General features: G+C 39.0%; 1 protein-coding gene across 1 annotated transcript in view; it reads right to left on the reverse strand.

Moving 5' to 3' along the window:
- Positions 1-537: 537 nt before the first annotated feature.
- The window catches only part of ACAN (aggrecan), a gene marked incomplete at its 3' end in the record, with an annotated part of 33,234 nt that continues 17,219 nt past the window's right edge, over positions 538-16,552 (reverse strand). Inside the window, exons 12-16 of the mRNA XM_029285437.1 lie at positions 10,978-11,091; positions 6,752-6,910; positions 2,794-2,876; positions 1,893-2,037; positions 538-720 (exon numbers count right to left, since the gene is read on the reverse strand). Coding sequence (XP_029141270.1) covers positions 538-720; positions 1,893-2,037; positions 2,794-2,876; positions 6,752-6,910; positions 10,978-11,091 — 684 coding nt within the window. The remainder of the gene's footprint in view (positions 721-1,892; positions 2,038-2,793; positions 2,877-6,751; positions 6,911-10,977; positions 11,092-16,552) is intronic.

Genomic DNA, 16,552 nt, shown 5'->3' on the forward strand with positions numbered 1-16,552 from the left:
AAACACAGGACACCAGGGACGCTTCTGCAGCAGTGCAGGCATTGTCTTAATTGAAAGCAGGTTTAAATCTCATTTGTGGAAAGTCTTTCAGGGATTTCCCTCCTAATTAAAAGAACATTACAAATGAGTAGGTGGTTGATAGAAAAAAGTGTGAACAGGATAGAGAGAAGCAGTTCTAATTCTATCAAGAGAAAAAAACGTCTCTCCTTCTACTTTATTTTTTTCCCTTCCTAGTTGTCTACTTCACTTAGTCACCCCAGGCAAATTCTACCCAAACCTTACCCCCTCCCCTTCCTCCCCCTCTAAAATCCAGAAATACTTAATATAGTTTTTGCATACCAGCTACGTAGTCAGAACTAACCAGTTTGGTTTATAAACCGTGGGAATGCAAACCCAGACAATTAAAGGCATCAATATAACATCATGTATACATTATTGTAAATTTCCGTTTGAGCCGCCATGCCCTCCCTCTGTTGGTTATAGGGGAAAGGGCTGTGGGTACAAATGCTGAAATATTCGCCAGAAAACCTTACGTACAGTCTATACAGGCTATCCGAGGCTCTTCCCATTGGCCATTTGATTGGCATCGGACGATGGGCACGTGCCGCTGTATGTAACCCTGATTGCACTGGTAGCGCACCAAAGCGTTGATCTCATAGCGGTCTTTCTTTTTGCCAAAGTGCCTGGCATTCTCAACCGCGGGAGGGTCTCCACAGGAAACTGGGGGAGAAAATGACATTTTTTTCAAATTGCTTTCTGCTCAAAGCAGCATTCAGCCAACAGGATGCTCCTAGCTGCTACCGTAGTTATAATTTCTGATCACCAGAAGGCACCAGAACATCTAAACACAGTCAAGGGCTTGAAAACGTTGAGTATCAATATGACCTTGTATCTGGACTCTAGACCATCCTTAGTTTCCTGGAACCTCTGAATTTTACTTCGACTGGATAACACCTGGCTGCTTAATCCTGAGAATGATTAATTTTTCATGTTTATGTTTCAACTTCTGGACTTGTTTTTGGATTATAGTTTGGCCCACTGATCTTACCACAAGAGCATTGTGCTGGTTTTTGATCTAATCTTGCTACCTGAATGTAAACAGGACAATATTTAGCTGTATACCAAAATATCAGGGCAACTTTGAAGTGATAAGATACTCTAGTGGGAATTGAGTCAGTGGTAAGAGCAATGTAACTTTGTTATAGGAGACATTAAGAAGCTCCTTAGATACTACAAATAATATGTGAAGGACATCAGGAATGGCTTGAGAGAGACTTGGGGAAACACTTGCCTGAGGACTAGTAGTACTGCAGCAAGTGTTTATGCTTAAATCCCCCATAGTGTCATAGTCCAATGTGGCATGGAAGCATTGTTGGATATACAAGTAAAGACTTTATGATCTCCACGAGACATCTATTATGATATTCTCAAGCTGTCATCCCAGAAAGAAGAACAAAGGTCACGCAAGGCACTAAACAGGCTTAAAGAGGTGCAGAGGATTGTACCTGAACCATGCATATACATGTCCAAATGAAGACATGTCACCTGGAAAAGCCTCATGAATGTAGCAGTTTCCTTAGCGTGAATCACTGCTTCCAAGAAGCCTGTTTGCTACCACTGGTTATGATTAGCATGTGTTGCACTTGGAACAGGGCCAATAGCTTTCAATATTTCATTTTTCAGCTGGTGGGACAGCCTGTCCTTGGATCTGACATGTCTTTCCTCAAGTCTTGCCTCACTGCCTGGCCACCCTTAATCATTGCTGAGTCCCGACAGTGGCTTACTACTCTACCTTCTGGATCTTGACGGCTGAGATGTAAGCCTTTTGCAGTCATGATCTTGGACTGCTTGATTGGGCTGTGAGTGCTTTTGGGCAGGACACTGAGCCTCACCTGTTCCTTTTTTGCAAGTGAAGGGCAGGTGGTAATTGCAAGGGACATCATTCCATTCCCCCTTCTCATGCCAGATCATTACTACACAGTCTTCGTCTTTGTCAAAAAAGTTATCGGGCTGGTTAGGTCGCCAGTTCTCATATTGCTAAAGAAAGAGAGAAAGAGATCTGGGGTAAAACAGAGAGTCAGATGAAGGGAGGAGGGACAAAGTCATCAGATCTTTCACAGTTTTCCATATTTTTAAAGTGAGAAGCAGTTGCAGCTTTCCTATAAAGAGGTCTTGCTCTATAATGCTGGAATTTGAGGCTCATCATCTGCTTCCTAGGTAAGATTGTACTTTTCCCATCAAACCTTCATTTTCCATTATGAATCACAAGCACCTTTGAGGAAGGAAGGAATTTTAATTAAGGAAAACACATAATCCATCCTGCCTTACAGATGCCCAACCTGTTTTTGGATGACAGAGTATCTCGGCTTCTGAGGGCTACATTCTAAAGGGGGCATTTCTAAGATTAAGGATGGAGCCAAGACCAATATGGATTTAATTGGGTCGCCCTCTCAGTATTAGTCAAAATGGAAAGACACCATGAGTAAGATTACTCCCTGTATTTTTAATCATTCCCCTCCTGTAACGTTAAAAATGATTATTTGGTGGGTTCTGGAAATTCTAAGACTTTGGGTTGCTCTAGGAATATCTGGGGACTTGAGTAATATAGTTGTAGAGTAAGAAGGATGATTTGTGTCCATAACTGCTTCCCATACTTCCTCCTGTACGTGTAGTGTTTCTCCTATGGGCACTGCCCAAGTAGTTGTCCTGTAGGATTCTTGGATCTTGGAAGCACTGATTTCCCAACAGTCCAGAAATATCTATATATTTGATATCGTCCAGAATCTAACTTACAAGAGAATGTCCATCAGACCAGCGAAAGTCATCTTCCACTGCTCGGTCACTTAGTCCAATCCACTGGTAGTTCTGTGCATTGCCTAGATAACACACAGAGACAGAGAAATGAACAATGAATGCTGGTTTATTTGGAAGCAGAGGATGACTCTCTGAACTTTGAGCTTAAGAGCAAGATTCAAACTAAATTATGGAGCACTTCAAATTCAATGCAAAAAGGTCGTTTGGAACAGCCAGACTGCCAACAGTTCTTTAAAGCAGCTGCATCTTTCCCCAGCACTGCACATCTGTGTTGCGCCAGGATCCCTGGAAGAGACATACATGGTTTAAGGATTTACCGAGAGATGCTGTGGCATGTGAAGCATTTTCTTGCTTTTGAATCCAAAGCACTGCACAGCTCCAGCTTAAGTAATGATCACATTAAATGAGGAACAGTTTTTTTCTTTCATTCAGTAAGTAATAATGAGGTATTTGGTCTGGTTTAATTTTAGAAAATACAGCGGACTGGAGTGATTCGGTCTTCACGTACCCTTAAAAATTCTTCCATGCCCTAGAAATTAATTAATGATAACCTGTTGCTATCAGCAGCGATGGGAGTGGTTTTATTATTCATACACAAGGGGCAATGATCTTTTTGGGTGGGGAGAAGAGTCAAACTGAATGTTTATTACCAGGATACACAATTGGATCCTACTTTCAGGACCTATTTATTTTTCAGAACAAAAAACCAAAAAGAAGCAAGGTGGAATAATTTTGGAAGAAGTCAGGGACTCCTTCAGGCTCAAACCATCCCTTCCTGGAGACATGCGTAGAGTTTTTTTGGCAGCCATCAAGAAGTAGTTGGCCATTTCCTTTCTTCTAACCTAAACATGGGTTGGTTTGATTTTTCTTCTGACCAGATACTAACTAGATTTGACCTTACTTTTCTTGTCTGCCAGCTACTGCAGAAAAAAAACCTCCAGTCATTTCAGAAACTCACAAGCTTAAAATGGCTGCCCTCTCAGGAAAGCCTCCCTCAAGGATTACGGCGAGATAACAAGTGGGGATAATTGTGTATTATTTCCTGAGGTAAATAGGACCAAATAAGATTTCTTTCTTAAAATAATGACTTCCTTCTCTTCTTATGTCTAAAGAACAATGACTTGCCCAGCGATAAAACTGTGGTATACCAATTATGGCTGACTTCAGTCATTACTCATTTTCTTTCTTTTTTTTTTTTTTTGGTAAAATTTTTATTAATTTTTCCCATACAGTTCAGTAGTGCTTATTCAACAACGTGTTGTCTGAGTTTATCATTCATTAATGCAAATTTAATTCCTAATCCTTTATTTTTCTCTCTCCAGCCATTGATAAAACAAGTCCCAAGTCTGATAGTATTCTGTTTCTTCTTTTTCTTTCAACCTCATAGCGAGTCTGTCCATTTCCTCACATTCTAATATTTTTTTAATTATTTCTTCCTCTGATGGTGTTTCTTCTTTTTCCCAATATTGTGCAAATATGATTGTTGCTGCATTTTCTTAAAATAGTTTCATATTTATTTTTTCTATCGGTATTAAAATGTTGCCTTGGATCCATGTAAAAGATTGATTTTCTCCTTCCCCCAGCAAAATCAAAGATGGTCAACCCTGGTTTGTTCAAACCAGATTTTCATTTTACAGTTCAGCACTGGCAAGAATTTGAACAGATGAGTAATGAGCACCATAGATTGGGAACAGGGATCAAATGATTCAGTTTCACATGGATACCAAGCTGACTTTTATGGGATGGGTGGGTGCTGAACATTCAGATAGAAGCTTCTAGATGCTCTTGTGAGCTGTAAACCATGGGTCCACACGAGCCTTCAGTTTAGAAATGCAGCTAGTCAATTGGAATATGAATTGATCTGAAGCCTCAAATTGGACACCTCTGAATTGATTTGGATGTTAATCAGCAATTCGGGGGCCTTTTGCATCTGGAGAGAAGTACTTGTTCCAAATTATTTCAGAAGCCTGAATTAGATCAAGTCAAGTCTTTGAATCCATTTGAAAATCCAAATTACACTGTGAGTGACTGACAGACCCCTAGTACACCATTACATCCATATCAAATAGTTTTCTAAAATGGTCCATTTTTCATTTCCAAGAAATGAAAGGCCTCTTTAACTGATATGTGTTTTTTTATAGAAAAAAAGACACATCCTCCTACGGTATCAGTCATGGGCTGTAGCCCAAAGGTGTATTAAAGTACCTAATAACCAGGACCATTTTATTAAAAAATAAATAAACTGCAAGGTCAAATGCAGATATTCTAACTTTTTCTGCCATATTTCATTATGTTTTTACTAGCTATTTTTTTTTTTTTTTGTAATTGCATCTATTTTTGGGAACCTTTTTTTTGTTATACTTTAACTAGAAATTATTGATTACTCTAAATCTAATCTACTTTTTAATTGTGAATTTTTCCTTTTTAACTAGACTTATATGGTTTATGTATTCCCTTTATATTAGAGATTTCATAGCCTCCCATCTTATTATCAAGTTTGTATGACATTTTTTTTAAAAAAATTAAAAAACAAGCTCTAAAACGCACGTTTTGCTGCTTGATCAGTGTTAATGTAAAATGAACAGATCCAAGTATTATGGCTATTTTAGAGATCTGTCAAAGGCAGTTTTTAGTTTTAAAGCAAAAATATATGAATTCAATAATCAACATTCAAACAGAGGGAAAAAAGCAGGGTAAAAATTGATGGAATGAATGCAGATTTGTTATTAATGATGAATTTATGATTCCCCCCCCCCGAAGATGTACATGCTTCAATTTTCCATGTCCAAATAAAATTAATAACTTATATAATTTCAAGTTGCTTGGATATTCAAAGGACATACAATACTCAGATTTAGAAAAATCCTAAACACCTCACTCCAGAAAAGTAGCAGAGACTGGCAGCAATTTACAAATCATAGTTTGGGAACCTATAATCTAGTCTGGCTTGTCTCACAATCGCTATTGAATATCACCTGAATGGTAGTATATTTAACACATTTACAGTGCACCCAATTATTTACTGAAATTCTTTGGGTGGATTAGAACATGAATAAAATATTAAACTTCTACTTGAAACAGAACATGACAATATGGAATATGAATGTTGACTTTTCTAATCGTTTTACCTTTATTTCCCTATTTAGTTCTTTTCCTAAACCTGTTCCTCGTCAACGTTGTCCCTTAGGACCTGTTACGGAGGAACAACCTAAGTGTCTCTTCGAACTATTTTGTAGACTTTTTACAAAACCTTATAGTTTCTTACGACTTTTAGGCAGTTGTGTTGACCTGGTTTAGTTTCCCTAAGATTGTGAAGTGTAAAGGAAGGAATATAAAGTTGGATCAAGGCTAAATCATTTGACATTTCTATGGATTCTAATTCAAATACTTTGACCACCTAATGAGAAGGAAGGACTCACTGGAGAAGAACCTAATGCTGGGAAAGATGGAGGGCAAGAGAAGAAGGGGACGACAGAGAATGAGGTGGCTGGATGGAGTCATTGAAGCAGTAGGCGTGAGCTTCAATGGACTCCAGAAGATGGCAGAGGACAGGAAGGCCTGGAGGAACGTTGTCCATGGGGTTGCGATGGGTCAGACGCGACTTCGCAACTAAAACAACAACTGGATTCCAATGGTGTTTTGAAGGTTGATAGATTAACCTGTGGCTCTGTCAGGTGAAACATTGCCAACTTTGGATTTAACACACAACTTTTGTGCACTACAGCTCATGATCATAATACATAGTAGCACTGTAGGTGCAGTCTATTAAAATATACCAATTAAACCTGAGCCATGAAAAGTCAAGCTACCCAAGGCAACTCAATTCTCCTAAATGAAATTCAGAATACGTCTTGCATTCTGTATCAGTGTTGTAAGTCCATTGGTTTGGGGGGGGTACTTTATTTTTTTTAAAGAAATGTCAAGTTGCCGTACTCACTGTTCACAAATTCTTGCTCTTCAGGTGTGATGATACTGCTCAGGTGGGATTGCTGTTTTCGGCACAGTTTCTCTGCCTCCATCCAGGTGAGTTTCTCTTCAAAATGCTTGTAGCAGTTACCTTGAAATTTGGTCCAGCCTGTTTCACATTCTGCCAGATCTAGACATGGATATAGGAAAACCACATGAACAAGAATCAAAGCACAGAGGGACATTTAACTCTTCCAAATCTCTTTGTAGAACATTTGATGGTACTTGATATAGAAGTTGGGTAAAACTTACCTGTTTCTTCAAAAACAATTACTGATTATTAATATTTTGCCAGTGAATGCCATCACTTTAAAGTAAAGGGTACTGCAGATTGACAGAGTTTATTAGAACTGCCAAAATGGATGGGAAAAGTGTTTTACAGTCATCTAAAATTTAGAGCTTCTATCTACATTGTAAGGAAACATTCAGATTATGAATAAGTAAAAAACATCATGCAGGATATTCTTTAGTTGTGTACAACTTCATACACGTTATGGAGAAATTAATCCATACAGTTTGCTTAAGAGGGAATATGAAATTTGAAAGATCATTTCCACGTGCTTGCAGATTTCATTGTTGTGCCCTCCTGTGTATTTCCTCACACAAAAAGGGCACCTAAAGTTTTTATACTGTATATGTATGCATTTTATCAATTTATGTGACTGCCCAACTTGCAAACTGTGACTGTGGGATCTATGATTGTCTATAACAGATAAACATAACAAAGTAATAAAAACATAAAACGAACAGTAAGAACATAATAAGAAACAGCTTGCCTTCAGAAATTATGGGTGCTCTATCACTGGAGGTTTTTAAGAAGACATTGGACAACCAGTTGTATAAAATGATATAGGATGTCCTGCTTAAGCAGAGGGTTGGACTAGAAGATCTCCAAGATCCCTTCCAACTGTTGTACTGATATCGTTACTGCTACTGTCCCTTCCAACTCTGTTATTCTGTTATATGTATCTAAGGTCATTCTCTTAAACCATGAAAATGGGCTGATCTAATATCGTAGCCCAATGCCAGGAAAGACCCAGATTTTTAAGGCCTTATGAAGGCCATCAAGGTCAGGTCCATCTGAATATCAGCGGGCATGCTATGCTATAGGGCAGAGAAGGCCTGCCATCTGATGGCAATGTTTCATTGAGGGACCTGGATTATGCCTACTGTCTAACATATACTATTTCATACTTATGTACTTTGTGTTGCATAGAGATATACAGCATTCTTGTTATTTTTAATAAATAAGCCTAATTTTGTTCTGAAACGATAAATGGAGAGATCTCAATGTATCTGATTTTTGTCTCCAAACATCTCATTAGTCAGAGATGAGTCTATATTTTCTATGAGGGAGACAAATGAATAGGAACATTTTGTGAGGAGAAATGAAAGATGAACACAGCCATAAAAATAGAACAGAATAAGTACATATTTTCTCTTTCCTTATGTTCTACTTTTTTAGTAGACCAACTGAAGGACCTTATATATAACTCTTAAGTACATATGACACACAGGGAGGTATTTTTTTTTGACTCTGCCTCTTTACAACTTTTCCCCATATTGAGGCGTGAGGTAATTTTGCCCTTCCAAATTCACCACGATGAGAATAAAAGCTTGAATACAGGTAGTCCTTGGCTTACAACAATTTGTTTATTGACCAAAATTAAAAAAAGTGGGGAAAAAAAGACTTATGACCTCTTTTCCACACTTAAAACCATTGTGGCCTCCCTCTGGTCACGTGATCAAAATTCAGACGCTTGGCAGCTGACGCATATTTATGACGGTCGCAGTGTCCCAGGGTCATGTGATCCCCTTTTTGTGACCTTCTGACAAGCAGAGTCAATGGGGAAATGCCAGATTCACTTAACAACCCTGTTACTAATTGAACAACTGCAGCTATTCACATAACAACTGTTAAGAAAGGTCGTAATATGGGACAAAGCTCCCTTAACAACGGTCTCCCTTAGCAACAGAAAATTTGGGCTCCATTGTGATCTTAAGTCAAGAACTACCTGTAATTCAGCTTTCCTTTTTCTGTAGGAAGGCTTCCAAAAGCTGTTAGCCAAACATGCATTGAAGCATCCATACATTGTTGTGGCTTGCATTTGAATACAAGCCGGTCTATTTTGAAAGGGAAAGTGGAATGCAATTATCCTTCTGTTTTCTCTCCCAACTTTCAGACTCCGCCATACAGCTTTGATCAAGGAATGCATAAGGAAATAGATGCTTAGGGAATGAAGGGTACCAAAAGAAGAAGAAGCACTTGAATAAAATGCATATTTTTTTTCCAGAGAAAATTGCTTATAACAAAGGATATGATTTTTCAAGTGGCAGTTGTAATTGAGGTTGAGGGAGACTAGCATATAGATTTAGCTAAAAGGTTTTCTTTGCTTACAAAAATTGATAACGCAAACAACCAGGTATCTTAGAGCTTCAGAGAGAGAGAGAGAGAGAGAGACATACGGTACACACAACACTAGAGGGGATTGTTTTTGGGTAACAGTATGATAACAAACATCTCCCTTGCTCTCTGCCAGGTTCCCTATCTTATCAGCCTTCAACCTTTTTAAACAAACCTTTGAACTAAATAAAAAATGGGAAGGCCATCTTTTATTTCCAGCAGTGGTTATTTGCATCCTGGCCACATAGACATTCTTAGAAAACAAATATGGTAGATGACGGCACTCCATTGCTATGTTTGAAAGTGTGCCTCTCTGTCCATCAAAATGGACCCAGGTATGTTGGGAACATCCTATATATCATGACTGACCAGCCTTGGCAACTTTAAGATTGGTGGATTTCAACTCCCAGAATTCCTCAGCCTGTTTCCCCTTTGACTTTGCTAGGTCAGCGATGGCAATCACGTGACTGAATCACAATCAGCAAGGATGCTGAGATGACTGCACCCTTTGAGGACCAATTTCCAATCTTCTTCGTTGCCCCTTCAACATTGGAAAGTCAGTGTTGGTAAGTGAAGACCCCCAGCATCAAATGGTAAAGATTGTCCTAAGTTAAGCTGTATTCCGCGTGATTTTACAAAGACATCCCTGTTATTTATTTACTGGCAATAATGTAGAAATGGTTTGCCTTCTTGTGTGATGATTTTGGAACAGGTTTGGGACTCTGTCCATCTGCAGCAGAATAACTGGGAAAACAGAATGCATTATGGGGAAGGGGAAGAAGCTGGCAAAAGAAAGATCAAAGTTAGAAATAAGCGGAACGAGGCTGAGGACTGTGGGGGAAAAAAAGAACAATTCTCAAATTCCCCCACTCATAGGAAAGACAGTTGGCCAGAGGCTCAAATAGCTGCCAACTCCTCCATCCTAAGTCCCCGCCATGCTAGCCAGATGATTCAGAGCAGATGGGATAGCAGCCATAGAAACCCAAACGTATGCCTGTGCCCCTATTGGACCTATGGCATACAAACAGAAGCAACATATATACATCCATCTGATTAGAATTTTCTTTTACACACACACACACACACACACACACACACACACACACACACACACAGACACAGACACGGTGCAATGCATGCTCCAATTAGTCCATGGAGAGAAAGAGCATACAAACACAAGATGCTCATTCATTACAAAGAAGAAAATGCAGACCTTCTCTATGGCCTTTACTAGTGAAGGGATTGGAAAAAACTCCAGAAGCTATAAGTGTTTCCTTTCTATGAGTTTAGAAAAACTCTCCGCATTTCCTGATGGCTTCCCACGGTGGTCCTAACCAGGCCTGATGCTGTTTCACTTCCAAGCCTGCATGTGTTCGATTGAAGCCAATGATAGATCATGATAAGAGCCCTGGGGGCGCAGTGGTTAGAATGCAGTATTGCAGGCTAACTCTGCCCACAGCCAGGAGTTCGATCCTGATGGGGCTCAAGGTTGACTCAGATTTCCATCCTTCCAGGTTGCTAAAATGAGGACCCAGATTGTTGGGGGGCAATAGGCTGACATTGTATACTGCTTAGAGGGGGCTGTAAAGCACTATGGGGCAGTATATAAGTCTGCTACTACTGTAAGAGAAAATAGGTTAATTGGAGTTAGTTGTGATGAAATGAGAAAAGGCTGCAATACAATAGTATTGTATATGTTTTAGGTTGCTTTTTTTCTCAAACCCCCCAGGAAAAAAAAGAAGGGATATAGTTAGTAGGGTTAGCTGAAGCTGAGTAAGGTAGGCAGGCCATACCAACGTCGCAACGGTTCCCTCCGTAGCTGGGAAGGCATAAGCATGTGAAAGCGTGGCTGCCATCGACACAAGTAGCTCCATTCAGACAGGGACTGGAGTGGCACTCATCAATGTCTGGAAGAAATCAAGGGCTGCCGTTAGGACTTTGGCTGGGCAGAAAGTCCACAACAGGAGACTTGGTTTTCTTGATTTAACCAGAATATAGAAGGAGGCAGTGAACTAAAGGATTTGTAGAGGCAATGAGACACATTTGGAGATTGGGGTGAAGTGAAACTGCAGCTAGGTAAGTGGAAGAAAATGCGAGGGAAATGGAAAGGAAGAATTTCCCAACCATTAAAAAAAAAGCTTGGTAACTACCTGACTACCATAATATTTCAATGACCACCAGAATGACAGTCAAGCCCAGATGGAATTCAATCACTCTAATTTATGGGAAGAGTGGGATATCCTTAATTAGTAAAAGTAACAAAAATATGGATAATGACCACTTTCTTATGCTTGGTCCATTGAGGGATCTAATTTTCTTAGAGCTCATCTTATGCACCAGAGACAAATACCTTGTATGTCCAATCACACTTGGCCAATAAAGAATATTCTAATATTCTAATTAATATTCTAATAGTCTAATAGTCCAATAGTTTAATGTTCTGTTCCGTTCCATTCCATTCTATTCCATTTTCTATTATTCTATTCTGTTCTGTTCCATTCTCTATTCTAAATGAATTTAACCCAAATACAGATAAATTATCTTCTGCTCACGGAGCATAAGGACCAACAACTGAAACTTCCCAGCACAGTTCCCTGAAAAGACTCAACTGTTACCTTTTGACAGGAGAGCTGGACTGAATGAATGGTCATTGATGACTGCCCATCCTGAGAGATAGCTAAATTTGCCTTATAGGCCAAGAATTTTGTACAAGTAAACGAGAATTGCCTTCAAAATATCAGGTTAGATTGTGGTAAGATCAGTGTTTCGTGAGTCTGAAGGCTTGAGTCCATTAGAAGTGTACTTTTCTGTTGCGTTTTGGATTGATGAAAAAGACAGTAAAAGTTGCCTGATGATGTTTTCTTAGTTCAAGAAAACAAAACCAACATGCCTGGAAACAATTTTAATTGTAAGAAGAAAATATTCAAGGCTATCAAATGGAGTTGGCTCTCATTTATCTTTGTTAATGAAACTGTACTTTTATCCTTGAAAGAGTTGTCCTTCAGTTTCTGAGGGAGTGAAAAGCTTTAGAAATGTTGATCCTGAAAGACTGATAATCTAGAAATTATCCCCGCAATAGGGCTAAATACAGATTAGTGTTTGCTGCAAACGTACAAAGATGGTGACCTAGATAAGGAAAATGTTTTGCAGAAAAGAAAAATAAACATATATATATTTATATTCATTAATTCTGGCAAGGCACAAGGTAGGGACCATGTTTACACTATGGAAAGTCTACGAGAGGATATAATCAGAACCAGAAATTCTATACAAGCTTTGTTGCTGCATTGACACAAGTCATTCCTCGTAATGATCTGTCCAGGGTGCTGAAAATACTTTCCATTGGATATTCTTGACCACGATTCTGGCCTATATTGACATTTTTCTTCTGGTATCTAATGCTTGAATTTTGAATGCAGTACAAGATCTTACTTTCTTTATCAGCTGGCTGGACCATTTCCCTTCTATAAATTCTGCTTCCCTGAGACATAGCAATAATCACCGGAGGCTGCAATTTTGTTTCCTGGGAAAATCATCACCAAACACAGATGTTTTCAATCTGGGGCTAGACAATCATAAAATGGGGCAAAACTCACTTAGCAAACGTATCACTTAACAGAATCCCATCCTAGATTTGCCATATCTCAAAGTTAGACCTGAAATTTTATTCCTCCTACCAACCTGTTATCCTTCATTTGTTGTGTTAGTTGCCTGCTACCTCTAGAGATCAACCTTTTACTCTTTGTACTAGGTCAGCACATTCTTGTCCCCATGTTTCTCTTTCCGCTTTCTTCTCCCCAATTCTCTATTCTCCCCAATCCCTCTATTCTTACTATTCTGCTTTCCTCTTAATGCTATAACAACACGAGTGTGGAGGAGGGAAGATGAAGGTTGAAAGTATAGCAGCTGGGGGAAAAGTTAACCCTGTTCTCCAGACTGCCACCTCATTTTCAAATTCCTACTATTGACAAGAGCTTTACAATTATTCAGTAAGAAAGACAGAGCCAACATTCTGGAAATGTACTTCTGTTCCTATTTACCTTTTCTGACAGTGCTTTTCATTGGGAGATGTTCTAGAAGATGTAATGGATTTGAGATCAGATCAATAGCTGGAATTGACACATGCATTCCGACAGCTAACCTGTCATGATCAATGTTTTTAGCCACTTTGCATCCCAGTGGTTAACAATGATAAGAAGAAGAGAACAATTGACTTTATTAATTTATAGGCCCATGCCCAAAGCATGCAACCCCCCCCCCATCTCCCAGAAGTAAGGTCACCGAAGGAGAGTGAAGTAGAATAAAATAAAATATAACAAAAGTCAGAAATCAGCAGCAGCAGGAGGAGAACCTTGAATTTACCCACTGCAGGATAAAGGTTTCTTCATTAAAGGTCAAGGACTGTAACCTACCATGTTAATCCAGTGTGCGTAAGTAAACATGTTTTTGAACTACCTAGTAGTGATTGCAATTGAGTGAACCTTTGTTTCATGATTGAAAATTCAAGTGAAGAAATCAGCAAATAAAAAAAAATAACTTGAATTAAAAACAGGCAGCCTTGTGGGTAAGGCGTGGGTTATGAGCTCAGCACACCAAACACAACAGAGAGGGCAATGAATGCAGAGTTGGAAAAGAAGCAGAAATGTTTTGCATGAGGGATGTGGTTAAACTCCAAACTTTGTTAGACCAAGGGCAAGATACTGAACTTTGCTAATGTGAATGTGCTTCTATAGGGTTAGTCCCAACTCCAACACAACAGCCTAAAATGGACGGGAAATGCATAGAACAAAACAGCCATTATGTTATTGGGATTCCATTATATCCTTTTTAAATATATGTCCTCCTCTTCCTTCCCCATGGCTATAACACTAAAAATTGCAAAAAGAAAAAGAAAAAAAACTACAACAGAAGCTGAAGTAATCAAAGCAACAGCCAGTTTTCCCACACTGCTATTGTGTAATGAAACCGAGCAGCGGAAGAGATAGAATGTGTGGGGAAAAAAATATCACTTTACTAGGATCGAAAATGGCTCAAAGCGGTGAATGCAGCCCAGGAATGAAATATTGGATTGCACTAGGCTGCAAGGCAATGATGAACATGGGTGAATATGGAAATATGGAAAAAGCAAGGACATCAGCCTGCAAGCAAAAATAGGTTAGTTCGCTCTATTGTGTTCCCTGTAGCAACCGATGATTGTGAAAGCTGGATCTTAAAAAAAAACAAGATGGGAAGAAAATGGACTTGTTTGAGCCGTGGTGCTGGGGGAAACTCCTGTGTATTCCTTGGACAGCATAGGTGACTAACAAGCAACTACTGGAGCTCATAATAACAGACATGTCACTGGAAGGCAACATCACAAAACTGCATCTCACTTATTATGGTCACGTCATGTGGGGGAATTCACTGGAGAAAGCAATGAGGTTTGGAAGAGTTAGTAGGAAAAGAAAGCTAGGGTTGCTGGACACCATCAAAGCTGGACACCAGTCAGAGTATAGATCAGGGGTCTTCAAACTTGGCCCTTTTATGACTTGTGGACTTCAACTCCCAGAATTCCTCAGCCAGCATGCCTGGCTGAGGAATTCTGGGAGTTGAAGTCCACAAGTCATAAAAGGGCCAAGTTTGAAGACCCCTGGCATAGATAAAGTCCAAGAAGTGGTACAAGTTTGGAAGACATGGAGAGACCTGGTCCATAGAATCACCAAGAGCCAGACACAACTGAGTGGATTACATCCTCAAGAAGAAATCCAGTCTCACCTATCTCACAGTAATCACCCATAAATCCAGGTGGGCATAAACAGGTTATGTTTCCTTCTTGTTCGTGGCAGGTCCCAGTTCCACACAGCTTCTCCTCACAACTCTTAGGGGTAACTGCAACCAAAAATATTTTTTTCTTCAATTATTCTTCAAAATCATCAAGCTGAAAGTTAGTTTTAAAGACAAGCACCTTTTCTATTGCAGCATAGACAGACTTTCTTGCCCCCAAATAAGGGCTCAGTTCCAGTGTTGATTAAATAAAACCACTTTTATTCTATTTATATTATTTTATATATTTTATTTTATTTGCCTCTTAGCACACTCCTGAAACAAACTTCCTTTCCTAGCCTAGTAAGACAGCATTGTTTGTCCACACCTGTGAACTCTACTTGCTCTTGTAGCCCCTGTGGACTTTAAGGTTTGTAAAAGTAAATTAAGGATTGTATTTGGTCCAAAGCTTTGGGCAGAAAATGCTTTCAATGCTTGTGGCATTTGCACAGCTACCACATGTGAGATCATATGGGAATAATAATTCATGGTTTTGGGCGAGACAAATATAATTGTATAACCATGTGCTTTCATTGATCGATATGCAAGTCCTGAGAATACCATGTAGTAGGATTCAAAGAACTCTGGATTTTTCATCAATACTTTAGAGAAAACTGAGCTTTTTATTTTCTAGATAGGTAACAAATTTAAGATATAAATTCAATAAATAATAATAAATAATAATAATAAAAAGAAAAACATCTGGTATAAGGGACAGATATATAGTTATATTTTTTGCTCCCTCCTATTTGGAAAGTTATAGAATTTAGGAGTCTCCCTGACATTACAATGGTCTAACTCAGGGGTAGTCAACCTTGGCTATTTTATGACTCGTGGACTTCAACTCCCAGAATTCCTGAGCCAGCACAGCTGGCTCAGGAATTCTGGGAGTTGAAGTCCACGAGTCATAAAAGAGCCAAGGTTGACTACCCCTGGTCTAACTTCTTTTATCTCCCCGCTGTGGCAAAAGAGATGAGGTAATAACAAGATATCAAAACAGAGGTAACTTTTTAATAACTATTAGTACTCACCCACCCAATATTATAAAATCTATGGTAAGTAGCCATAGCAATAGTACTTAGACTTATATACCACTTCATAGTGCTTTACATCCCTCTCTAAGCAGTTTACAGTCAGCATCCTGCCCCTCAACAACCTGGATCCTCATTTTACTGACCTCAGAAGGATGGAAGGCTGAGTCAACCTTGAGCCTGTCAGGATCAAACTCCTGACAGGGGGCAGAATTAGCCTGCAATACTGCATTCTAACCACTGTGCCACCAGGGCTCCTTAAGTAAAATACTATAAGCAAAATGTATAAAATCTTTGGGGAGATAACTACTAATTGAAGAATTGAATGCTGCTCAGAGATAGGCCTACTGCATTAATTTATGGGACCAAACCCTAAGCTTAAAACAAATAACTTATTATATATTTAATATTAGCAGCCAAAATGATAATTGTGCCACTTTGAAAAACTCTAGATAATGTAACAATTGAATTCTGAATTAATACATGAATCAATTACTACATTAGAAAAAAAAAATCACAAAGTTGAATGAATGAG

Source organism: Protobothrops mucrosquamatus, unplaced genomic scaffold, assembly GCF_001527695.2.
Source record: "Protobothrops mucrosquamatus isolate PMUCROS unplaced genomic scaffold, P.Mucros_1.0 scaffold1695, whole genome shotgun sequence".
NCBI classification, from domain to species: domain Eukaryota; kingdom Metazoa; phylum Chordata; class Lepidosauria; order Squamata; family Viperidae; genus Protobothrops; species Protobothrops mucrosquamatus.